The sequence below is a fragment of the Mytilus trossulus genome, chromosome 1, assembly GCF_036588685.1.
Source record: "Mytilus trossulus isolate FHL-02 chromosome 1, PNRI_Mtr1.1.1.hap1, whole genome shotgun sequence".
NCBI lineage: Eukaryota > Metazoa > Mollusca > Bivalvia > Mytilida > Mytilidae > Mytilus > Mytilus trossulus.
The window spans coordinates 5,572,128-5,599,996 of record NC_086373.1 but is presented as its reverse complement, the minus strand read 5'-3'; the positions used below and the strand labels follow the sequence as shown (position 1 = coordinate 5,599,996).

General features: G+C 34.1%; 1 protein-coding gene across 1 annotated transcript; it reads right to left on the bottom strand.

The window, feature by feature from the left end:
* Positions 1 to 61: 61 nt before the first annotated feature.
* Positions 62 to 27,635, bottom strand: LOC134713129 (methionine aminopeptidase 2-like). The gene is made up of 12 exons (XM_063574918.1): positions 27,440 to 27,635; positions 26,512 to 26,604; positions 26,169 to 26,219; positions 21,728 to 21,833; positions 21,016 to 21,121; positions 17,939 to 17,994; positions 17,241 to 17,422; positions 16,697 to 16,791; positions 5,390 to 5,486; positions 4,789 to 4,892; positions 2,448 to 2,563; positions 62 to 1,402 (listed from the first exon to the last, which is right to left on the bottom strand). Exons 1-12 carry the CDS (start codon positions 27,585 to 27,587, stop codon positions 1,150 to 1,152), a joined length of 1,407 nt encoding a protein of 468 aa, XP_063430988.1. The 5' UTR covers positions 27,588 to 27,635; the 3' UTR covers positions 62 to 1,149.
* Positions 27,636 to 27,869: the final 234 nt, after the last annotated feature.

Genomic DNA, 27,869 nt, shown 5'->3' with positions numbered 1-27,869 from the left:
CCTAGACACTATCCGCATTCTGGACTGGCAGTCATAATGATATATCGTCAAAAAAGAATCAAACATTTTCAAACTTTTATTTGCATTTCAGCTGTAAATCAAATTACATACATGATTCTTTATATTACCATTTCAACATTTTACATAACAATCATTAACTCATAATATCAGCAAGGGAGATAATAACTCACTATAATTGGTTTTTGATCAGCATATTATTTAATGATGTGAGAAACTTAAAATCATTTTTGAAATGTTCTAAATTAAAAAATGTATAGGTAAAGAATTCAATAAGACATGATCACTTGCCGTAAAAACTCAAATTCATCTGGTTTAGGTCTGATATTAGTTACCCAAATTGATATAACATGTAATATAGACTTTGTCAGCCATTGTTGATTACATCGTGTCTTTAAATAAATATTTAACAATGATAACTCTAGATATATCCCTTGAACAAAGATATGCAAGCATTATAAGTGATAAATATAATAATGTAAAGTCATGCATATGAAACAATGTATTTCAATTTGTTTCAGTTGGTTTGTTCAGCTAACAAAAATGAAGCTTAAAGATATAGCATAATTCCAAAATCTCAAATAACCCGTTCACTATTCTCTGTGAAAAAAAAATTGTGGCCATGGCCTAATTTTTAAAGAGAACTTTGTTCTTTGCCAGAGTTGACCAATTTCTCAGGTAAAATTAACAAAACAGTTCTACTTTTCCAGAACAGATCAAAACATGTGGTGACACAACCATTAAGATTGAACTTGTTTTGAATTTAACATTTCCCTGCATGAAGCAAAGATGATGTGGAAAAATTTTCTCGATAAAAATTAGAATAAAATGATTTTTTTTAACCTCAGAATAAAAAGACATATACAGATATTTTTTTCTTCTTAAATTTAAATTAAAATTATCAGATTTTTTTCTTTTTTAACATGCATATTTTTTTTCACTCTTTTTTAAAACAAAATAAATCAAAAATATTTCACATAAAACCTTCATTTTTACATTTGGATATATTCAGGGAGCTTAAACATAAAAAGACTGTATTTTTAATAAGAGAACAAAAATTATTGAAAAGGAACAAATCCACCATTTCTTTTTGTTTAATATGTATTCTATGAGAATAGAGAGTTGAATTCATCAATAATCTGTTCCTCTGCTAATGATCTCTTTACACGTAGGTCTTAACAATATCGTGTGTTCATACTGAGCTGTATAACATCCTTTAGTGTCACAGAGGGGAGGATATGCATCAATGATTCCCACATCTGTAAGATTCTTTAGAGCTATCAGGTACTTGCTCTGTCCTAGTCGATCTAACCAACGTCTACAGAATGCTAATGTTCCAAAATTCTGGTTGATACAATTCAGTAATTGTTTAGACTTCTGCACTCTAAAAAAGCAGGATAAAATGTTGCAGTTGATTGTATTTTCAAATATTTTGTATCAGTAGTAACATTTAAGTAAAGTATATCTAATCAAAACTCAAGAACCGAAAATTAATTAAATTTTGAAGTATGCTAATTTTCATGGAGTTTTGGAAGATGTTAACCTATCCATGAATTCAAATTCACTTTCAATTGACATAATTTAATTTAAGAGTTATTTCCCTTTATCGCCTTTATACAATGAGGTCCATGTGAACAAATTCAACATGTTAAACTGGACAATATAGACTGTAGAAAAAAATATTTTTTTGAACAATATTAATTTGTTTAAAAAGCCTTTGTATAAATCATCACAATTTATTACAGATCTCTATCAGACTTTTATTATTATCATTTTATTTTTTTATTAGAAATTTTTTAAATAGCTCAAAAAAGACTTTTAAAAGTGATGGCAATAGCTTACAGTGAAGTGCCATTATAGGAATGGAATCCACAGAAACTATTTGAAATAAATACAGTAAATTTATACAATACAATATTCTGTGTTACTAAATATTATTGCTATTTCAAGAAATTTAACTTTGATCTTGCTGACTGATAATTTCCTTTCTCAGCAGAGTATATAGTGATATGATTTTTTTTTACTAGAAACTAAGAGCTTCTAATGGAATTGACAACGTCGTCATAGGTAAAATAGCGATAAACAGATAAGCATTGGTCATCTCTTCTGCGTTACTAAATATTATTGCTTTTTGACGAAATTTAACTTTGATCTTGCTGACTAAAAATTTCCTTTCTCAGGAGAGTCGAGTGATATGAAAAATTATCACTAGAAACTAAGAGCTTCTAATGAAATTGACAACGTCACCATAGGTAAAATAGCGATAAACAGATTAGCATTGGTCATCTCAACTGGATTGCTTTTCTCACTTTCGGCGAACAAGCTCAAGCGAGAAAATCAATCTAATCAAAATGATGAACAATAATCTATAAACATCATATATTAAATGAAAATATAATTCTTAACAAAATATCATGTATATCACCTACCTCAAAGGAACATGTCCAGCTTCAAAGTTCTTCATGTAATGAGAAGTTTCCATGTCATCATGAACAACACCTTTACCTGTACTTCCAAAAGTTTCTATGGCATAAAATTCCATTTCCTGTAACAATGACAATTTATATCATTTGTATGTGACACACCTTCTAATATAAATTGAAAATAATCATGCTAAATTTGATCACTAAAATCAAAGGAGTTTAAAAGATTATCCAATCATGGTGGACCAATGCACAGATTGCCTATCCCTATTACTACAGTCATAATTAATCAGAAAACTTCTTTTCATAAATTTATGTATTACTGCAAAATCTGAATAAGCTTTATAATATTTGTTATCAAGAAACAGAATCTATTCAACAATCGATCCAAAAATAGCAAGAACTACTTCATATGAAGACAGAACTATATATCTGAGTCAGACTCTAGAAACTTTGGTTATGCAAGATATTAATAAGTAGTCCCTTATAGCTTGCTGTTTGGTGTGAGCCAATGCTCCATTTTAAAAGCCCTGCTTTGACCTATAATGGTAAAAACTGAGTATCTTATTATTTCTAAGAAGAAGCAAATACCACACTACCCTCCATTGATCTTAAATAATGTAAATATAAAGAGAGTTACATGCCATAAACATTTAGGTCTTATCTTGAATGATAAACTTTCTTGGACCGATCATATTGCTGATATTTGTAAGAAATGTCATAATAAACTGAACACTATCTTGAGGATGCGACATATATTACCTAGATTATGCATTGAAAAATTATATAAAACATTTGTTCGTTCATTGCTAGATTATGCAGATGTCATCTATGATAACTGCACTAGCGCCGATTCTGCAAACATTGAACATGTACAGAAACGTGCCTGCATTATATCTACTGGGGCAATCAGGGTCACAAAACATGTCACGTTATTGAAAGAGGTTGGTCTTGAGCTTCTCAAAACACGCCGTCAAGTTCATAGACTTACATACTTGTACAAAATTAAAAATCATCTTGTCCCAGATTATCTCTGTAATTTTCATCCATTGTTCCATCATAATACTGAAAACTATAACTTAAGACGACAATCTAACCTGATACCCATCAGGTCAAGAACAGTAGCATACTATAACTCTTTTCTTCTAGCTACGATTAGAGACTGGAATAGTTTGTCAGCTGAACTAATTACAGCAACATCTTTGGCGAGTTTCAAAAGGTTGTTAAAAAAGAATCTCAATTTGTGTAGTAAAAAAATATATTCACGAGGACATGGTTATGAAAAAAAGATTCATACTAGATTACGCTTAGGGCCAAGTGCTCTTAATGACCACTTGTATAAATATAATCTAACATTAAATAGGTTTTGCGATTTCTGCCCAGGTAACTGCATTGAAAACACTGAGCACTATTTAATTCATTGCGCCCGTTACACGAACTATCTGATTACTCTTCTACTTGGAATTAAGAATCTGCTCTGTCCAGATATAAATATAGCAATGTTGCGGGATCTATGTCCCAACTATCTGAGCAAAATATTAATAGAAGGTAGTGATGATTTGTCTGATGATACTAATTTAGAGTTGTTTGAGTGTGTGTTTCGATTCATTAAATCTTCGAACAGATTTTCTCGATAGCTTAAAAACTTTTTTGACCTGATTGTGCTCAAAATAGTCTTTCCATAATCACTATTTTATATTACTGAATCATACATGTTTGTTAATTCGTGTGCATGTGAGTAAGAATGAGCGAGTGATTGGATGGGTGTGTAGTATTTGTATGTCTTGTCCTGTACATATTGTCTTGTCTTGTGTTTAACATGTTTGTATTCAAAACTTTGATAATTGTGAATCTGTATATATCTATGTTGAGGAGATCCACGCGTAGCCTCTGGCTGTTGGTAATCCTCTTTAAATAAATAAAGAATTAAATTAAATTAACAAATTTTTCAAATAACATCATACAGTATAGCAGGTTGTTTTCGCTGTGTGTAAAGCTTCGCTTATTTTTCGCGTATAGAACGAAATGGACAAAATAAATTACACCAATTTAAAAGTGCTAATGCAAAGGTATCAATAAAAGTTTTGAATGCACCAAAATAATAATCGTCAAAATATTTCATATACCTTATTCAATGAGAAATTTTACACCCACGAAAAATCACTCGCTATATACAGTACAACAATCACTAATGAGATTTCCAGCTTGAGATAGGCACATGAAGGATACAACTAGACAAGTTTTACTATATCTTATTTTGATAATCTGGATAGAAAATATAAAGACAAGTTACAAAAGCTAGTCTAAATATAATGTTCTACTGTTTGATATCAATAAATCAACCAACCTCCATCCTTGTAGCTTCACCTCCTTTGACGATTGGCACGGTCTTTCCTGCATGTATTCTGTATGGACTTATAGAGTGACCATTTAAATTCCTTATAGACTTGACTGAAAAAATTTTGATTTATATACTTAAAAATTATAATAGAACTAAGCAAAACAAAAATCATTGGTTTTGTTGTATTGATATCAATTCTTTCAAACCATATCTTGACATACATTTTTAAGTGATGGTGGGGTCTCATCTTCTTCAATCTATTCCTATAACTTATTGTTAATGAGAGGAGAGGCACAGCTATAAATTGATAGATGAACAGACAAAGAGACTAGAGGCTACACTGATTTGGTAGAAAGGACAATTTTGAAACTTTGAGTCATATTTATTTAAATATTTACCATATGTTATAAGATAATCTGAGTCAATTTCAATTACTGATAAATATGTTAAAAGGGTATCTTCACTTGACACAGGTATATCATTTTAAGAGCATTACAATTCCAAATGGAGGGAAGTATGTAGCCTTATTGCTTTAACTTCAGTCCTCAAAAAAAGCTTCATGCCTCTAAATGTCATCAAATAACTACCAAAATATGTAACATAATACCTGGATAAGTTTTTCCATCCAGTTCAATTTCATAAGATTCCATGACCTCTTGTATAGATTCTCCAATATCACATAATCTCACGTCAATACCTGCAGCCTGAAATTGTTATCTTAAATTTTTAAATTCTGAACAAGACTTTAATACTTATTGTTGCATGATTGCTTGATTTGCATTTATTTTTCACTATTCTTGAGGCATTCCAATCATGTATTCAAATTATTTCAATCTAGGCAATTTTGCTTCCAACACAGAATGTTCTGCAAAAGGGACAGAGTAACTTTAAAATTAATTTAGCTCTTTAATGAATATGTTAAAGTATGATTTTTTTTTAAAGTATAAATCAGGTTTAAGTGCAATAAATGGCAACCATTCCCAAAAAGTCCTAACACAAGAAACATAATGTTACAGGCGGGCGAGTAGGGGTCGAGTGTACTTTTAATTCCGTATGATTGCTTATTGATAGTGTTCCGTTACTTTGTCTTGTTTTGAGTGTAGTTTGTTGACTCCAGCATAATCATATATAAATGAAGAATCCAGCGTAAAAGAATGACTTTTATTCTTGTCCAGTAGGCATGTATATGTGTATCTCAATAATTAACACATGCAAATATCAGCAATAACATAGTATAACCATAAATTGTAATAGTAAGATGCTGGCCTTCCGAACCCCAGATATAACTTATAAATACAGATTTACAAGACTTTATCCTATCAATACAATAATGAGAGAATGAAATATACGTATTTCATTAAACTACGATATAAGAAAGTTGTCAACGTGGTGGGACATCGTATCTTTACATCTTTAATAATTTGTGTAATTTGACAAAAACTGCTATTAGAAATCGTAAACATTGAACTGGTTCCTCATCTTGTCTTAATATGAAGCCACTTCCTGTTGAAGACCTGCTAAAGCGGGAATATTTATAAAATGGTATTTGGTTCCTAGACGTCCTTATGTGAGCTTTTAGTTAAATATTCCAAAAGATGTAAAAAGATAAATAAAGGCTTGAAATGCTATCGCATAGCTTAAGGTAAAATAGCTTTATATCGAAATGCATCCTGTACCTAAATAGCTTGCTTGACTTTAAGGGTTGTTTTGGTTTATTGTACTGCTCTGCTTGATAGCCAGATACGATATGCCAAAGTGCTAGTGCGACGCCGTATTTATACTTGACGGTGAAATACATCCGCGACTCACAGAACTGAAAATCTACTATAACTTTGAAATAATAAGGAAAACTCTGGCTCATGTCCCAAAATGTCGTTATAAATACATAAAATCGCGAAAGTTTGCCTTTAATTCCAACAAATAAGTGACATAATAAATATAAACCTTAAAATTCCATACTCATAGCCTTATCACCTACGTTACTATATGACGTCATTGAAATCACAAAATAGTTCCTTAACGGCGCTTCACAAAAACGTACTTAACGTAATTATTTCCTATTATTAAATATCCTACACAATAATAGGAAGGCCAGCAAGTAATTTAATCATATCTTAATAATACTTTTATGTATTATTATAACTTTATAAAGAAGTACCGTTACCCGGAAGTGACCATTCGTTGGAATGGCAACTTCCAATATACGTAAACAAGCACTCGCCACGATGGAATTTAAGGGAAAACTACCCGAAAGATGTGTCAAATAACACTGAGACTGCATGAATAGGTAATGACAAACATGTTTTATAAACCCATTATCCCCTGAAAGTGTGAATTTAATGTAGACCCGTGAAAATCGTGATCGAAGTGCCTGTTCACTGACAGTTGAATTTTACCGCTATGTCAACTTGATAAGTTGATAGACGTTATGTTAAATGTTATGTTATCTGATAAAATTGGTACTTATTATAAACATATGCAATTTGATCTCCCCAAATTGAGATTGCCAAAGTTGTCTTAGTGTATGAAAATCATCTAAGACCATTATTTTCAGGTTTTCAGATATTGATCCCAATAAAATTTAGAAATATAAAATGTGTTGTTTCTTTGAGATTATTATCAATACCCATTTATAACACTTTCCCCACCCAATAAAAAAAGAATTCTCCCGAATTCTCTTTTGTATTGTACACATGATAAAATATATGCAATGAACTAAAAGCATTAAAACACAAAAGAACAATAACAATAAAATTTGACAGTTCTAAGTCTCTCTTGATCGGTCTTCTTGGTGATGGTCGTTGTCATCTTAGATAGTAAAAACAGTGTATACAGTTACTGCGATTTATCCTTCTTAACATCTTCTGACAATCTTAGAGGTACATTACATAATAATTTAACTAAGTCATTTTGTGGTTTTGATCGGGTTGCGGCTTCCAGCATATCTATTATTTCCAAAGCTTCAATTCCTTCCAGTTTACCAAGACAGATATCCTTCAACAAGTGGTAATTGGCCAGACGAGCCTTTATAATCAAGTCTTCTCCAGGTTGATTAGGTAACGCAGTACCTGGCAAGGCAAGCATGGCATACTTGTCAAGTACGTCCCTCTCTTCCTTGACGGTGTCGACTCCATGCTCCCTTGCCAAGGTCATGGCAGCGAACCTCCAGGCTGTCAGCTTCTGATCCGCTGTCAATTTCCTCCATTCTTTGGGCGGCCAGAACATTGGTGTTGGTTTACTCGACACCTGCATCCTTTCTCCGGCCCATTGTCTCCTCCCTGGTGGAAATAGGGGCATCCCTCCTGCCTTTAATAGCTTCTCCGCCCTCTCCCTGAGTGATATATTGGTAGTTTCTTCTTCGTCAGTGTCAATATCAAACACTTCCTTATGGCTCACCATTATAATTCGTTTATCTGACCTCTCTGATGTTGCCTTGTTTTCCTCCTCCTCTTCCTCCTCGTCCTCACTCAGCATTGGTAAATATGTATCATTCTCTTTGTTGTCTAGTTTCTTAAGAGGGCTGTCTTGAATTGGTACTGGCCTGCTTGGTTTTATCTTTTCTGCTGTTGGTAGGACATCTGCAACTTTTTCTGTTGGTTCCTGTGTTGTTGAGATGGTTTTAGCTGTTTCTGGTTGTTCCTTTTCTTCTAATATAACTTCTAGGTTGTCTACTTCTCCAATAGAGTCCATGATCTCGTACTCTGGCTCTTCTCCAATATCGGATTTACTACTTTCTTCCCTGGTTGTTTCCTCTGCCTTCTTCCTGGACTTAGTTTCAAACGTCACCTTTCCCCTAAAGAGCTTCCTGACATGTCTCTCACCAATTCCCAACGCCTTGGTTACCTGATTCAAGGTGTGCTTTGACTCAGACAACTTAAGTTCTGCTCCAAAACTCTGTGGTGGCTCATGGTCTGTCTTTGCAATGCTCATCCTTCTAACCAAATTGTCCTTTGCCCTGGAGTCCTCCATGACCCAATGTACCATTTCTACCTTGAACCATATTTCTGCTGACGACTCCTTCATTCTAAGATAGCCTATGTTTCCCTTAGATGATAGGTCAATCCTGGCTACTGCTAATTCAGGAAGGTCCACTAGAGGTCTGGACGGACTGTATTTCCGTTTCCTAGAGCTGGTGGGCTGCTCACTGCAAACAGAATGACCCAGTGCCTTCTTCCATCCTTCTTCCCATGACTTCTTATGTTTGTCTGATCCCTCCTTCTTGGTGGCTTCCACCCATCCCAACAGTGCTGCCCTGGTCCTGATGGCAATGGTGCTCGTCCATTCTGAAGGCTTTATAATTCTAACATAATCATCTGGCCGCTTGGCTAACCAAAATCCATTTGGCTCTGTAAAGAAATCACCCTCCAGGAGGTCTATGGTTAGATCATTGTGTTTTCTCTTACTGTGCTTGGTGAGCTCCGACATCCTGCCAAACGTCCTCTCACTATCTACACACCATGGACAAACAACTCTACACACTGAATGCTCGGAGATGGCATGGCTCTTCAGGTCCTTTTTCTTTTCATAGGTTTCCGGGCATAACCAGCATTTTGTCGATACCACTGAACTCATTCTGAAATACAAGGAATACTGCCATTAATTCCCTGTATTGTTTATAAATAAGTTAAAATCCTCCCCCCGTCCCGTTCTATAAATGTGTTCATGGAAGGCCAGCATCCGTAGGCAAGTAAACTCAACTCAAAACCATGCAAATAACACCAACGAAACAACTCCAAAAATATCTATAACTGTTCATATCCAAAATAAACTCGACTACTAGGCTCCTCCTTAGTCAGTCAGGATCCCTATCCTATATCTCAATGATTTGACTAGTGGTTGATCAGACCACCCCCAAATCGTTCTCCGACAGATCTGTCATAAAAATATATACTGCAGTATATCCAAAAATAAAAGTATGAACAGGTACAGAATGCTGAGGACCTTTAATATTCCTCCAACATTTAGCTAACTGGCTTATCCAATTGCTGGTCGTTATTTGCTTCCTCTAAATCCATCATTCTTCGAAATCTGCTTGCCCACGATGGTACATTCCTCCCCTGATACAGTGCTAAACGATCCACATGATATACAGTCGACGGCTGCCTCAAGCTTCTTTTTACTCGGTAAGTAACATCATCTATTCTCTTTTCAATTATAAACGGTCCTTTCCATTTAGGTGTTAGTTTTGAGCATACTCCCTTTTTCCTTATTGGGTCGTAAATCCAAACAGCTTCCCCCCTTTTAAAGATTCTTTTCTTGGCGTTAAGATCATATCTCTTTTTCTGATATATAGAGACCTTTTTGAGTGCTTTCCTTGCAAATGCATGATTTTCTTTTAATTTATTTTGTAGGTGTGCCACATAGTCATCTGGCGACCGGTTTTCTTGAATTTCAGTATCTGGCTGTGGGATCACAGCCTGCAGCGGTAAAGTTACCTCCCTTCCAAAGAGCATAGAATTTGGTGTCTTTGAAGTAGATGCATGTACGGAAGATCTGTATGCCATCATCACCTGTTGTAGATACTGGTCCCATTGATCTTGTTTTTGTTTACAGTACATAGATAACATAGAAGCAAGTGTCCTATTAAAACGTTCCACACCACCGTTGGATTGTGGTCTGAAACTCGTAGTTCTGGTTTTATGAATGCCTAGTAGATTGCACATTCTCTGGAAAATATCGGCTTGAAAGTTTCTCCCTTGATCTGAGTGTAGTTGTAGAGGGGCTCCAAATTTTGTTACGAAATGGTCTATAAATGCAGTACAAATCGTTGAACTTTCCTGATTTGGTAGGGCTATAGCCTCTGTCCATTTGGTAAAAAGATCTGAGATGACTAAGATGTACTTATTGTTTCGTTTTGTTAATGGCAATGGTCCAAAAATGTCTAATGCTACTCTTTCCATTGGTTCTCCTGAGACATAGGTACCCAAAGGTGCTTTAGTTGATTCTTTCTTGGGTTTTCTTGCAAAACAACTGTCGCATGAACGGCAATATGCTTGAACATATTCCTTCATGTTAGGCCAATAGAATCCGTTCTTTAGCTTTTCCAGTGTCTTGTCCACACCTAAATGAGCAGCTGATGGTACGTCATGAAAATAGTGCAATAGCTCTTGTGTTCGACTCTTAGGAACAATCATTTGTTTTCGGGCTATTTGACCAATGTTTGTCTCAAACCTTCTGTATAAAACTCCTCCATGCAATTCTAATCTGTCCCATTGTCCCCAAAGAGTTTTCAATGCTGATGTTCCACTTGAAATACTTTCCCATTGTGGTTTCTGAGATCCGCTTTCAAATGCTGCAAATACTTTCCCAATATTGTCATCTTCTAATTGCTGTTGTCTTATTTCAGATGGTTCCCAACCCCCTAAGAGTGCCTCATTGACTTTCATTTCGTTCTGTTGCTCCTTGAGTTCACTCCTTGTTACAGCTCGGATATTTCCTGGAATTAGCCCTGTAATTTCAGTGATATCTGGTGTTTCATCTGCTTCCGTGAGGTGTTTTACTGTTTCTTCTTGTTTTTCTAAATTTGAATTGCATTCTACAGGTTATTCACTTTTCTCCGTATCATTATCGTTTTCAGCTTGATTTAAATCCTCTTGATGTTTACATGACTTACATGGATTCCTTGACATTGCGTCAGCATTTGTATGTTTCCTCCCTGCCCTATGAGTAACTTTGAAATTATATGTTCCTAATGTCTGAAGCCATCTTGCTACCTGACCTGTAGGATCCTTCAGACTTTGAAGCCAACTGACGGCTGCATTGTCAGTTCTGAGTAAAACTGGTCTACCATAGACATATGGATGAAAATTCTTTAAGGCGATGATTACAGCTAGTAGCTCCTTTCTAGTCGTACAGTATGAAATTTCATGCTTATTGAGTGCCTTGCTCATGTATGCAATAACATGCTCACGACCATCGTGTTCCTGTGAGAGGACGGCTCCTACTGCGTAATTACTGGCGTCTGTGTCCAAAATGAAGGTTTTGTCTGTAACTGGGTAAACCAATATTGGTGGTGTAGTTAGTGCTTCTTTTAGTGAGTTGAAAGCAAGCTGGCAATTTTCTGTCCAAATAAATTTCGTCCCCTTGTCACATGCTTTATGTAAAGGTCTGGATAGATCAGCAAAACCCTTAACAAATTTCCGATAATAGGAGCAAAGTCCTAAAAAGCTCTTTATTTCCTTTGCATTCCGTGGAACTGGCCATTTTTGAACTGCTTCTATTTTCTCAGGATCGGTTTGAACTCCTTGCTCTGAGACTACATGCCCAAGAAATTTGACGCTTTTCTGAAACAAAATGCATTTTGATGGTTTCAATTTTAAGTTTGCTTCCCTCATTCTTTGAAATACGTGCTCTAACCTAAGTAGTTCTTCTTCAAACGTTGCCCCTGGAACGATTATGTCATCCATGTACAAGAGACATTCCTCCCACTGAAGTCCTCTAAGTACGTCCTCCATTAATCTTTCGAAAACTGCTGGGCTAGTGGCTAAGCCAAATGGGGTGACTGTAAACTGAAAGAGTCCTTGACTGGTCGAAAATGCTGTCTTTTCTCTGTCATCTGGATAGAGTTCCACCTGATAAAAACCTTGATTTAAGTCCAGACATCCGAACCATTTGGCTCCTGCTAACGAATCTAAGCAGTCGTCCACACGAGGCAAGGGATAGGCGTCTTTGTTAATGATCACTTCATTTAAAGCTCTATAGTCCACACATACTCTTGTACTTCCGTCCTTCTTGGCTATAAGTACGGTCCTAAAACTCCAAAGGCTGTTTGATGGTTCAATGACTCCTCGGTCCAACATTTTGACTATTTCCTTTTTTTCTATTTCCCTTTTCCCTAATGGTAGCCTCCTAGGTGCTTGTCTTATCGGATGTGCAGTTCCGGTATTTATCCTGTGTTGTACTCTATTAGTCCTCCCTAAATCATCCGCTGATTTTGCAAAAACGTCTGAGTATGCCTGAAGAAGTTCCTTCAGGTATTGCTTTTCTTTTTCTTGTAAATGTACAATACTTCTGTTAAATAGGTCCTCAATATGTGATGGTAGCTTGTCTGTACTGGTCCCTTCTGTTCCAATGTAATTGCATACTCCTACCGCTGGCATTTCGTAGTACGACTCACATACACCTATCTGTTCCTTAGCATGTACAGTAATTGGTTCTTCCCGAAAGTTAATTAATTGTACTCTAATGTCTTCCTGGTGTGGATCTAAAATTCCCCTAGTGATGTTATGTTCTGTTTCCTTTTTCTGAGTTTTATCAACGTATCCCAGTGGTCCTAAGTGTTCTGCATTTTCTATTATTACTGGAATGAGCATTTTAGATTTTCCCGGCAAAGTGACTGTCTCCTTTACAATGACTCTACATATTGCATTTGCTTCTCCTCCTATCCAGCAACGTATATCTGTATCCTTTGTGGATAATATCTGTCTCTTATAATCAATTTTGTCTATATGATCCAATAGAAAATCCTGCCCCAAGATCGCATCTTGTTTGATATCACAGACCAGAAATTCTGTGTTAAAATCTGCTGTCCCTAAAGTGAGTTTTTGTTTAAGTGTCCCGTATGAGCATAAAGGATTGCCATTTACATCAAAAAGTTTATATGTGCTTGGTTCTAGTATTGCGTTTTTCAGTACATCAGCTAACTGTCTGTAAATTTTATAATTTAATATAGAAGAGGTTGATCCATTGTCTATCAATATTGTCAAAGGTAAGTTTTGTAGGTATCCTTTAGTATAAAATCCGTTATCCCAAATACCACATGTATTTCCCATTTGTCCTATCCTAATATTGTGACTTAATTCCTGTGACCGTAAATTTCCCACTGGTTCCCGGTCTATCGAGCCAATGGGGAACTGAAGTTTCCCTGGTTGAGACTTTGTGACTTTCTGTTATCCTGGTCCTTGGAGCCTTGCTGTCCTCCAGTATTGTCATGTCTTGCATTTTCTTGCTTGTATCGAAGATAAAATGGACAATATCTACATAAGTGACTTGTGCTCTCACAAATGAAGCATTTAGCTTGCCTGTTATTAGTATTTCCCCATTGAGGCCTTCTGTTGTTATTATTTTGCCAAGAGTTGCTATAATTCTGTTTTGTACCTTCAAGCTGGGAAATCCTCCTTGTTAGTCCATCAATGCTATCGTGAAATTGGTTTTCCGAAGGTTCCTGTGAAAAATTAGATGCTTCTCCTAAATGTGTATCTGTTGTCATTCTGACACTGCCTTTCTTCTTTTCTGAGCCATCTCCTATTATAGCTTCATATCTTTCTATTACCTCTACAGCTCCTGCAACAGTTCTACATCCCTGGTTAGTGCATTGGTATTTTACTTCAGGTGTAACGCTTTTGTACAGCTGGTTAAGTGCCAATACTTCCTGAGCCCTTGCATCAAGATCAATATAAGCTCTCTGAGCCATCTGGCGCAGATCGTCCGCCAACGCCGCTATTGCTTCTCCTGGGTTCCTTTTTCTCATTTCAAGACGAGAAAGCCATCTGTTTTGTTGCCTTGTACTCCCAAATCGTAATCCTAATCTCTGAGTCAAAATACCGTAATCCCGTTTTTCCGTCTGTTCTAAACTAATGTAAAATGTCCTTGCTGGTCCCTTAATGCTGCCGCTAGCGCTAATACTTTGTCTGCGTCCCGCCATCTCCCAAGTTCGGCACACACCTCAAAGTGTGAAATATATTCCTCCCAATCCTCTCCTCCATCATATGGTTCTGGTCTAATAGAGACTGTATGTGGGTTGTTGTATCGGAATCCGTCAGTATTTATCCCCCTTTGTCCTCTTTGTCCAGACATGCCAAATTCTCTATTTACGTCTCCCTCCCCATGTGCGTATACATTTGCTCTGTGTTCTTCTAAAGTTTCATTTGCGTCCGCAAATTCGGTATTTCTCTCATGCCTTACTTCTTTTTCTCTCTCTTCCGATCTAAATCTGATTTCCAGATCTGGCGACTCGGCCATGTTGAGACTTAGACTGATTTTAACCTATATATATATATAACGTACAATAATTATTGTAATAAAATTAAATTTCCACCACGTTAAGATCCATCTTTATCGTAAACGTTGACATATTATATTGGTATACTAGTAGATAGTTGAATTTAAAAATAAATGTGAGGTTCGCATCCTGGATGCCACTTTGGACTGTGACATCCCACTTCTGACACCAGTTTGTTACAGGCGGGCGAGTAGGGGTCGAGTGTACTTTTAATTCCGTATGATTGCTTATTGATAGTGTTCCGTTACTTTGTCTTGTTTTGAGTGTAGTTTGTTGACTCCAGCATAATCATATATAAATGAAGAATCCAGCGTAAAAGAATGACTTTTATTCTTGTCCAGTAGGCATGTATATGTGTATCTCAATAATTAACACATGCAAATATCAGCAATAACATAGTATAACCATAAATTGTAATAGTAAGATGCTGGCCTTCCGAACCCCAGATATAACTTATAAATACAGATTTACAAGACTTTATCCTATCAATACAATAATGAGAGAATGAAATATACGTATTTCATTAAACTACGATATAAGAAAGTTGTCAACGTGGTGGGACATCGTATCTTTACATCTTTAATAATTTGTGTAATTTGACAAAAACTGCTATTAGAAATCGTAAACATTGAACTGGTTCCTCATCTTGTCTTAATATGAAGCCACTTCCTGTTGAAGACCTGCTAAAGCGGGAATATTTATAAAATGGTATTTGGTTCCTAGACGTCCTTATGTGAGCTTTTAGTTAAATATTCCAAAAGATGTAAAAAGATAAATAAAGGCTTGAAATGCTATCGCATAGCTTAAGGTAAAATAGCTTTATATCGAAATGCATCCTGTACCTAAATAGCTTGCTTGACTTTAAGGGTTGTTTTGGTTTATTGTACTGCTCTGCTTGATAGCCAGATACGATATGCCAAAGTGCTAGTGCGACGCCGTATTTATACTTGACGGTGAAATACATCCGCGACTCACAGAACTGAAAATCTACTATAACTTTGAAATAATAAGGAAAACTCTGGCTCATGTCCCAAAATGTCGTTATAAATACATAAAATCGCGAAAGTTTGCCTTTAATTCCAACAAATAAGTGACATAATAAATATAAACCTTAAAATTCCATACTCATAGCCTTATCACCTACGTTACTATATGACGTCATTGAAATCACAAAATAGTTCCTTAACGGCGCTTCACAAAAACGTACTTAACGTAATTATTTCCTATTATTAAATATCCTACACAATAATAGGAAGGCCAGCAAGTAATTTAATCATATCTTAATAATACTTTTATGTATTATTATAACTTTATAAAGAAGTACCGTTACCCGGAAGTGACCATTCGTTGGAATGGCAACTTCCAATATACGTAAACAAGCACTCGCCACGATGGAATTTAAGGGAAAACTACCCGAAAGATGTGTCAAATAACACTGAGACTGCATGAATAGGTAATGACAAACATGTTTTATAAACCCATTATCCCCTGAAAGTGTGAATTTAATGTAGACCCGTGAAAATCGTGATCGAAGTGCCTGTTCACTGACAGTTGAATTTTACCGCTATGTCAACTTGATAAGTTGATAGACGTTATGTTAAATGTTATGTTATCTGATAAAATTGGTACTTATTATAAACATATGCAATTTGATCTCCCCAAATTGAGATTGCCAAAGTTGTCTTAGTGTATGAAAATCATCTAAGACCATTATTTTCAGGTTTTCAGATATTGATCCCAATAAAATTTAGAAATATAAAATGTGTTGTTTCTTTGAGATTATTATCAATACCCATTTATAACAATAATAATGAAAAAGGGAAATTATACAAAAATATTTCAAATTTTAGGTAAATTATTTATGGAACATTTATGTTGGTTTTAAACATTTGAATAACTTATAAAATAACATACCTTTATACCTGTATTTGTAGCATCTTTTACTGCCTGTAGCAGACGGTCATATTTAGGGTTGAAAGATAACGTAAAAGCACAGTCAATAATTCTACCTGAAAGTAGAATTGTATCAAAATTGATAAATTAAAAGCGGACTGCTGTCAGTATAATATAAGTTATATGCTTCGCTACTGACCCCATACGGATCCATAGAGGGTTAGTAAAATCTATAAGGGGTGAGGCCGGAGGTTCCAAAAAGAAGAATTATCAAAGATGCTTAATTTTTATTTTAATATAAGAATAAGGAGATGTGCTACTGTTGCCAATGATATGACTATTCAACAGAATTCAATTGAAGTGGATGCATGTAATTATAGACAACCATACCTGCTTCAACAATAAGAAACATCCATATAGTCAGCAATAAAATCCCCTGACAAGGAGAAATTGAAACAATGTAACTGGAAAAAAAATAATTGTACAATATTATTATAAAACAAGACTACTGTGGTTCATAGAATTAATGATGTTTATTGATCTCATCTTACGTTTAAACTCTTACCATTAATATGTGTTCCAAAGTCTATTTTACAAACATCATCATACTGTAACACTGTAGGATCTCCAGCATTAGGGGTGTAGTGGGCGGCACAATTATTAAGTGAACAACCAGTAGGGAAGGCTAATCCTGCCTCTAAACCTTTCTCATTAATCGTCTTTCTTGATATACCCTCCAGTGTCTCACTAAATATCATACAAATATCACATTATTTCTGGGTAAAAGTTCATCAAAAAGATGTTTAACATTTGCATATTACAATTTAGATTCTATTTACGTCTCTTTTAATTTACAATTTAAATTCTGACCATTTTCTGATTTGTTTTCACAACAACTAATGTTGATCACTATATTGAATCAATTATATAAATTAAGAAAACTGCATTGGATAACACTGTCAATTTCATAGAAGAGGATCTGCTGACTATTTTTCTAATTATTTTCCAACAAGTAAAGGATTTCTCAAAATGAAACACCATTTCATTTATATTTGATTTCGTAGCTCAACTAGTTAAAACTCAATTTGTTTAAATAAAATCTCATATAAAGCTTAAAATATACATTGCACATTATTGTTCAATTTTAGAGATTAAATATATTTAAAGAATTCACAGAGGTACTAAAAATATTACCATAACTCTAAAATGGCACAGTTATGTATATCAACTAAATGTTTATACTCAATTGAGTTAATATCTTACCAAATTTCTATCATGGTCTGACCTGGCTTTATATAATTTTGCATATATTGTCTTGTCTGTAAAAGTAGAAATTTGACTTCATGTTAATTTGGTGACAACTGGCTTTTTTTCATTCATTGTTAATTTTTTTTAGCTGTCCTATCAACTCGCTGATATGCTTTTGGTCAGTGATCTGGAAGGTTTTTTTCACTATGGGCCCAGGGCCCCTCAAAAAAAAATTCAATGGGCCATTTTAAAAAATAATGGGCCATGTTGTCAAATGAGTGGGCCATTTGAATTGACTTCTATAAAAAAAAGTATCATTATTTTCTCATGTTTTGGAAAAGAGGTGTTGGTACAAGTTTACCTTTATGATTTTAAATAATATTGTTCCTGTGATTCTGTAATTTCAATGAATATACAATAACTTCTTCCAAAAAGATAAACCTTTATTTACAATGTATAAACTGTTACTGTTGCCTTGGCTTGTTCATGTTCATGTTTTTTTTTAACATTAAATTTGGGTCTTCGTCGATACCATACTCATTCCAGACGTTCCGTATTAGAGGACATTTCAGGAACATCCTCTGCACTTCTTGTATTATTATTATTACTTCATCAAGATGACAAGAATAACAGTAGAGAGTACCATTAATTGATAGAACAAAACAATAATTCGCTGAAGTCATGTTTACAAAATGTCAAAACGAGCCAAAGACCAAAAAATGACAAGGACAGTTAAGCGCCTTTTATGGAGACAAAAACTATATTCATAAAAAGGCTTCAGGGGTTTTCAATCGAAATAATAGCAAGCTAAACTAAATTAAAAGATTATTATTAGAGTTAAATCTCGTCTGTAATAGCCAAATTTCACAAATGTTAAGTTGTTTATAAAAAATTATATCATGAACAGGGTTTCCGCTGGCGGTCGCCATTTTCGCAATTTGCGAAAAAATAATAATTGTGGCGATAAAAATTCGTCATTTGCAAAAGAATTTGGCGAAAGAAATATAAAGAACGATTTATTTTCCTCCATCTTGTTTATTTACTTTTTTTGAGTTTCTCGGACTTTACCCGATCAGACAATACTCGGAATTCACCTTGACCTCATTAAGGTTTGGACAGAAAATCAATAATCAGCTGATTGCATTTTATAGCTATCGACAACAAAGGACTATATTAATAAAGGTGTTGATTAAATTGTTTGACAAAATGATATGGTTAAATGGCTTCTGCTAAATGTCACTTACAGAATTCATTTACCACTTTGCGACGCACGTGTTTGAAGCAAACTTTTGACGTCTCCTCCGCTTTTAAAGATAGTTAAGAAAAGAAAGCTGTTGTTGTGACGAAAAATGTCCAAAACCAAGAAAAATCTCGGATTTAAAACTGTATTTATCCTTTGACTTAAATATCGGTAATTGATAAGGAAGATGTTTTAAAAGTCGTTTGAGTGACGCACGTGTTTCAAGCCTAGTTTTACGTCTCAACTTTTTCATTTACGATGGTCAAGAAAAGAAAACTGCCGTTATGAAGAAATCTATCCAAAAGGTTGGCTCGAATGAGAGTAGCCCTTCAATGTAATGACTACAAATGAAACCAGGGATCAATTTCATGTGATAAAAGCTTTTGTTTTGTTGTAAAAAAACTTCTTAGTACAAAAGGGAACATCAGTATTTTTCTTTGAAGGAAACTTTCCCTATGAACTATACTGGTTTTACATAATCAAAACATGTCCATTAATTTTGTTATATTCCAGGACGTATATCTTCTTTATTATCAAAAGTATAGTGGCCCAATCAATTAGAAAAGTTGTTTAAAATACAATGAATAGTTTTCCCTTTTAAATTAAAAAAAATATGTTGTTTTAAAGTAATTTTTTAGTGTTTATTCATTAACTTGTAAACTCTGAAATAAGTTTGAGAGCATAATCATAGACGCAATGGGCAAAATCATCTTATTTAAGGGAAAGGGGGAGAGGGGGTAGAAAAAAATGTGAATTTTAAACGAAAAATATAGTTATGTTATTTGGCGAAAAAAATAATAAAGTGGCGAAAAAAATATTGTTTTGGCGAAAGAGGTGGCGAAAAAAATAATTGACCCAGGGGAAACCCTGATCATGAAGGATGGTTAATTGCGTTTTTGGGGTTATCAGTTAAACCGCATGGTTCTATTATTACCATAGGAAAACACCCGAGACGTTAAACCGCATGGTTCTATTACCAAAGGAAAACACCCGAGACGTCCTAAAAATATATGGGTGCTCCTATGATTGGATAACTCGAATAATTCAGCGCCCTCTATCCACTACTTTTCTCGATGGAGTGATCGTAATATAACGACTGGATTATTCGGGTTAATGATTGGAGGAACATTATACAGTTGTGTACACACACATGGCGGCACGGAACACGATCGGAAAACTATTTGACGATATCTAAAAAATGTTTCGAAACGATGTGCAAAAATATCGTGCGCCACATGGGCGCTTACATTTGTCACTCTATGCGCCATTTCTGGTGAATATGCGCTATAGGCGCAGGGCGCACGTCCTTCCCGATCACTGTTTTGGTAACTGTATACAAATACAACATGTACTATTTTTCATTTTGCAAAAAATATAGCTTTCTTTTGTACATTGATTGGTAATAGTTTAGAATAAGAATGTATCCACATCACACTAAAACAGACAAACAAAAGGATGCACAGATTTCAGATTTAAGTAGGGCATAAAAACTTGAAGGGAAAAGGGGAATTAGTTGGGAGGCATCAATACAATATTTATGTTGGGTTATTTAATGTTCAGTGTTAAAAGAAGACCTTGCACTAAGATAATGAACAAAAACTTTTAGAAAGTCTTCAAAGGGTTCCCTATTAGGAAGTAAAGTTATTAGACATTCACAGACAGGCTTTACTTATTATGTACTGGTCAATCCTACTAAAAGGAGTCTTATTTGATTTATTCTTAATATGCATAGATAGTTATCTCATTAGCAATTCTACCACATCCCCCGTTTTTATATTGAAACATTTGTGCTGAAAGTAAAATCTTCAACAATAAATCAATCTTATTTTATCAGAAAGTTAGTAACAATTACCTGTCTATGGGCCTCAGCAGCTTGTCGTACTTCTTGGTAAATGTATGTATTAGCTCTGTCCAACGCTCGCTTTTCTTCATCTGTAAATCTGTCTTTGGCAGTCTGACTACAATTATGCAAACAGAAAGCATGTATAATACTCTCTGAATTAATAAGAGTGCAAGTATGAAATTTGTGTCTGCTTAGTTCTCAATAAATTTATTTAGCAGCAGCTGAACTCATAACAAAAACATACTGTTGCCTATTCAAGAGCATGATTCATGAATGGATGACAGTTTAACAACAATGAAAGTTAAATTTGAATGGTCATCCTAAAGCCTTGCTAGCTTTTGATACAGTATGGGTTTTGCCCATTGTTGAAGTTTTCACAGTGACTTGTAATTTAGTGGGAATATTTCACTGGTACCACAATGGAAGCCGGATTGGTTAAAGGTCAGATGAAAGAAAAGCAAACAGGTACCCCCCCCCCCCTATTTGGTTGATTATCATTTTATTTTTTTCTGTCATACTTTATACTAGCTTGCTTGTATATTTTTGGTTATCTTACAATATTACTTGCACCAACCGGAAGGGTTCGGTATTGGTAAAGTTTAACAGTTCAACGTACAATGGAGATGAAGAATCCTTTGGTCTTTAGTGTATAGCTGTATCATGGCTTTCATACCACACTCCTCTATATTTTACATTATATTCAATATTCTAAGATACTTACAAGTCCTTGACTTCAGGGTGTTTCATTATTTCCCCTTCAGGATAATTTCCATCAGGAAAAAGTTCAGATATAGGTATTGAAGGTGGATCTGTTTGTTGTTTACCACCTAAAAAATAAACATTCTCTTGTGTAAAAATTATTTATCAAATGTATACTATAATTCAAAACTAAAGTATAATTCAAAAATAAAGTACCATTATATAACATTTGATATTTATGCAACAGTAATAAAATTCAGAAAGGAAATGGGGAATGTGTCAAAGCGACAACAACCCGACCATAGAGCAGACAACAGCTGAAGGCCACCAATGGGTCTTTAATGTAGCGAGAATTCTCACACCGGTAGGTGTCCTTCAGCTGGCCCCTAAAAAATATGTATACTAGTACAGTGATAATGGACGTCATACTAAACTCCAAATAGTATACAAGAAACTAAAACTAACAAGAGGCTCTCAAGAGCCTGAATCGCTCACCTTAATTTTTTTGGTTAAATCTCTCATCAATGATTATTTTGGCTTTTCAATTTATTTAAATGTTCTTTGAATCGTCCTATTTTCTTCAAAAGCAAAAAAAATAAATCATTTTCTCCCATGTTCTATTTTAGCCATAGGAGCTATGTTTCTTGACATACAAGGAAATAAAATATAAAATTTATACTAGATACTCTGATACTCATTTAGCCTAAGTTTGGCTGAAATTGATACAGCAGTTTAAAGGAGAAGATTTTTAAAGTAAGTCAACATGATGAACAAATTGTGAAAAAAGTCTTTAAAGGGCAATAACTCCTTAAGGGGTCAATTGACAATTTTGGTCAAATTGACCTATTTGTAGATCTTACTTTGCTTAACAATTTTGCTATTAACAGTTTATCTGTATCTATAATAATATTCAAGATAATAACCAAAAACTGCAAAATTTCTTTAAAATCATCAATTCAGGGGCATTATACCTGAAAAACCAGTTACCCAATTTGGCTGAAAATTTCAGGACAGGTAGACCTTGACCTAATAAATACTTTAACTTCTTGTCTTATTTGCTCTAAATGCTGGAGTTTTTGAGATATAAGCCAAAAACTGCATTTTACCCTGTGTTCTATTTTTAGCCATGACGGCCATGTTTTTTGACGAGATAGAAAATAAAACACAAACTTTATTTTAAACACCCTACTGATTATTCAGTTGAAGTTTGGTTGAATTTGGTTGAGTAGTTTTAGAGGAGAAGATTTTTTAAAGTTTATAGCAAATATGATGAACAAATTGTGAAAAATTGTCATTAAAGGACAATAACCCCTTAAGGGGTCAATTGACAATTTTGGTCATATTAACTTATTTGTAGATCTTACTTTGCTGATCATTTTTGCTGTTTACAGTTTATCTTTATCTATAATAATATTCAAGATAATGACCAAAAAATGCAAAATTTCCTTAAAATTACCAATTAAGTGGCAGCAACCCAACAATGGGTTGTTTGATTCATCTGAAAATTTCAGGGCTGATAGATCTTGACCTAATGAACATTTTACCTCAGTCAGATTTGTTCTAAATGCTTTCGTTTTTGAGATATAAGCCAAAAACTGCATTTTACCCCCATGTTCAATTTTTAGCCATGGCAGCCATGTTTTTTCACAAAATGGAAAATAAAACACAATCTTTATTCTAGATACCCTAAGGATCATTCAGCTAAAGTTTGGTTGTAATTGGTTCAGTAGTTTCAGAGGAGAAGATCCCTTGAAATAGTTTAGGACAACGACGACGACGGACGGATGACGACGACAGATGCCAAGTGATGGCAAAAGCTCACATTTCCTTTTAGGAAAGGTGAGCTAAAAATCATACAAGACTAACAAAGGCCAGAGGCTTCTGACTTGGGACAGGCGCAAAACTGCGACAGAGTTAAACATGTTTATGAGATCTCAATCCCCCCTATACCTCTAGCCAATGTAGAAAATTAAACGCATAACAATACACACATTAAAATTCAGTTCAAGAGAAGTCCAAGTCCGATGTCAAAAGATATAACAAAAGAAAATAAATAAAATGACAATAATACATAAATAACAATAGACTACTAGCATTTAACTGACATGCCAGCTCCAGACCTCAATTAAAGTGATAGAAAGATTATGTCTTCATCATATGAATATCAGGCACAATCCCTCCTGTTAGGGGTTAAGTATCAGACTATCATAAAATATACGAGAACATAAGCATATAAAAAACTTATCTTTTTTTTTATTGCATATCTATTATCTCCCCTTTAACTTGTAGTACAGATATAAAATTACATTATACACATTTGTTATGTATTCCCGTCATGTTTTGTTGCTGTTTTAGCAGTACTTTTAACATTGCTATTCAGTGCAAGGTTTGGCTAGCCAGTAAACCAGATTCAATCCATTACCAAGTCAGAAATATTGCAGATGTTATAGAATTGTTCGTTTCTTTGTATATTGCATTGACATTTGTTTTTGTTACACTTCATTGTTTCTTATGTTCCTTTGTTTTCCTCTAATGTGTTTCCCTTGGGTTTATCTCAATCAATTTCTTTCTTTTGCACAGTGGTATACTACTTTTGACTTTAAATATTTACAAGTAACTAAAGTCTTGATCCACATATTTCAATTATGAGCTATCCCCCTTTCACATTTAGGACAGTGATTTTAAAAAATCTTGTGAGCATATTTTCAAGCAATGTTCTACAACTGTGTAAAGCTTCATCAATATCAGCATACTTGTTATAGAGGAGTTTCACTTATGAGTGACTACTATCACCAATTTCAATATTGCCAATTATATCCCTTCAAAGTGCACTTCTTTGGTTAGAGTTGAACAATTGTGATCAGTTTCATAACTAATTCTATAGCTTTTCAAGTGACAGCAGATGGACAGACAAACCAAAGACAGACAGATGGACAGACAGAAGTACAATGACAGGTAGCAGTGATTTTGCTAGCGCTCGTCACTTTCGTATTTTACGAAAAGGTTTTCGAAATGACGAAAATATTTCATATCAATTTCTTCACTTAAATTTGGAAAGTGTAAAAATATTTACACATCAAATTACTTGAATTCTACCTGTCTTTATGTTTCTGACAAGTTTATGACCCTCAGGTAATTAACGTTTACCAAAGGTGTTAAAGTTGTGATGACAAGTAATCCGCTTATCGCCAATCAGATGGGTCACTAATTCCTTAATTATTATTATAAAACCTCTTAAATGACCATCATAATAATCTATTTAAGTTAAATCAGTCAGTCAGCATTTCATTTTAATCATTTCTCACAATTCTGTTGTATTTTCGTCATTTGAAAAAAAAAATGATAATCTTCCCAGACATTTCAACTTTATTTTAATTTCGATATTTTCCTTACGATCATAATTTGCAGTTTGCTTGTCGTAGTTTCGTCATTTTAACGTATTTTCGTCATACTTTATTTAAATATTCATCAAAAAATTTCGACAACTTCGATTAAAAAGAATGAACTTTATTCAAAACGTAAATATTTTCACTTGCAAACAGGTGCTTCCTGTTCTATGTATGGCGCATGCGTAAAAGTTAGTAGATGAATCCGGTTTTATTCTGAAATTATTATTATAATAATAATAATAATAAATTCTTTATTTAAAGAGGGTAAACTCAGTTTATAGTTACAATAAACTAATCTTCCCTGAGGCCCTCACATACAAATTACAATACAATCAAAACAGATATTTACACATAGTTAATTTACAGTCATGTAGTTATTCAATTGTCACTTCCCGTTTTCATTTCATTTCGTTTAAAAATCGAAAGTAAACGTGATCTACAGTCTACAGTCATAATAATCGTCACATTAAGTATAGATGCAGATCCTTCTATCCAAAATTAAAGAAATTGATTCCAAATAGATATTTAAACGTATTTTCAAGGATATAAATGATTGTGAAGTGAAAAAGTCGTTAGAAGTTCATTTGTGCAGTGGTTTTAAAAATAGAAGCACTCAACTTTTGTTGATTAGGGGTGTGCCCTGAAAATAACTGAAGTGAAGTTGTGAACTATATTACCAGATCCCTGTTCTTATCTTCATATCTTAGCATCACATCAGTCAATTCATTCAATATTGCCAATAACTGCCAACATTAGCAATCCTAAAGTCTTCAAAGATCCTAGACTAGTCCTTGAAGGACTTGGACATATATGTATAGCTAGTTTGAAAAACATCCTAGACCCCTTGTTATTATAAAAAATAAGGCTGATTTTTATCACGCGTAAAAGTGACTAAAGCCCTCTAAATCCTAGCTGAAACCCTGCAGGTAGATGAACAGACAGGAGGACAGAGACAGGCAGATGCATATAGCGACAACTATATACTACCTACGGCCTTTCCACAGAAAGAACAAACCTGTTTTTAAGGGTAATTAAAAAAATCTTTTAAACAGTTTTGATTATTTCTGAACTGACCTCCTTTTTTCTTCTTTTTCTTTTTCTTAGTTGCTTCTCCTGTAGCTTGAGCTTTAAAATATAAATATTGAACGAAACATTTAAATAAAAACATTTATTGATGTGAAAACATTATTACTTCAAGCAACAGCCTATCTAAACTAGTTTTTTCTAACATTCATTAGTTTCATTATTAAAGCAATCATGGGCTATAACTCTTAAAAGGAAAAAAGGAAAATTGTCAGACCATCCTTGACCTTTATCTTTCGTCAACAGGACATCTCTTTATTTTCTCTATTAAATATTTAGCTGTTGGTCTATATAAATAGGCTAGTATATGTATTTTAAATAATTATACATGTACCTGGTTCTCCATTCTCCAGCTTCTGATTACTTAATTTGTCATTTACTTCATTTAAGTCGTCGTCTTTCTCACCATCTTCTGTGTTATCAGTCTCTAAAATATCATAAATATAATGAAAGAATAGTAGGGAATAATAACATGTACAAGATCATGTGTAATCGTATGCTTATTTGACTATGGTACCAAATTTATTATATTGGGTGCTTATTTGACCAAGTACCAACCAATCAGTGCTTCTATTGGCCATATGCCACTATTATCATGACAATTGCTATCCCCATGATACCACATCTCCTTATTTTTAATACAAGCAGATAATTAAACAATTTTTTCCCCATATGGCCAGGATTTTTTAATTTGTTAGTTTCAATTCGGCCGACCCAATTTTGCAGATTTCCAGAATAAAAATAAATTGATTTGAAAAATTGAAAAAAAAATATAATAGCGTCAAATTTTTTTTTGACTAATGCTCTTGTAAACTTTGATATCACAATTAAATTATTTGAGGTCATAGTTAAAAAGTGATTGTTGCTGATTTTTACAAAATCGTGTTTTAGAGTTTTTTTCTCAATCACGATCATGCAATCGTGACAAAGGGTCAAAATCATGTAGTACAGGCCTACATCGTGAAAGTTGGCAGGTATGTACTTGACGTCAGTAGGTCCTTTCAATATGAAGCAGAGATAAGTTCATATAATTATATATTTTATACGACTAAATTCAGCTAAATAGGGCTACTAAATGTGTAAATTTTGGAAGAAAAAATATGCAGTTAATTTACACTAAAAATGAATGACAATCAGTTTTAAGGGACATAATGATTTCCGTCAAAATGCCAAGATTTGTTCATGACAGTTGATTGAATGGAAATTATGAGGAAATACATATTGAACTTTTTTCTACATATGCTGTTCACAATGTCAATTACCAGCTTTCTTTTTCTTTTTCTTCTTCTTTTTCTTTTTGACAGGGTCGTCATTTTGATTTTCAGACACATTTTCGATAAGTTTCTCATCTACCTCACCATTAACAGTTTCTGAAACTACAGTTTCAACTTTATTTGCTACTTCAGCCATGCTAACATTCAGGGTGTGCTTGCTCCAAAAAAATAAATATGCCGGAGAAAACGGCGAACATGTCCCCTTTTTTGCTTGTTCAAAACTGGAGTACGTATACAATAAACAATGATATGCTGTTTGTTAATCGTCATATTCAACTTTAACACTTCAACACATTTAATATCATTTATGTCAACGTTTTATAGAAACCCAATCACAAGAAAATGTCTTTGAAAGGGGGTGAAAAGTTGATAAGTGGGTTATGCATAAAATGGTATTTAGTGATTCCTTGATGACAAA

What these genes read in the sequence shown, in the direction of transcription:
- LOC134713129 (XM_063574918.1), bottom strand. Translation starts at nt 27,587, where the DNA reads ATGGCTGAAGTAGCAAATAAAGTTGAAACTGTAGTTTCAGAAACTGTT. An exon ending in CTACAAATACAGGTATAAAG is followed by an intron (nt 5,487 to 16,696) that starts GTATGTTATTTT and finishes TAACAATTTCAG; the next exon opens with GCTGCAGGTATTGACGTGAG. An exon ending in GTGAAGCTACAAGGATGGAG is followed by an intron (nt 2,564 to 4,788) that starts GTTGGTTGATTT and finishes TCATTGTTACAG; the next exon opens with GAAATGGAATTTTATGCCAT.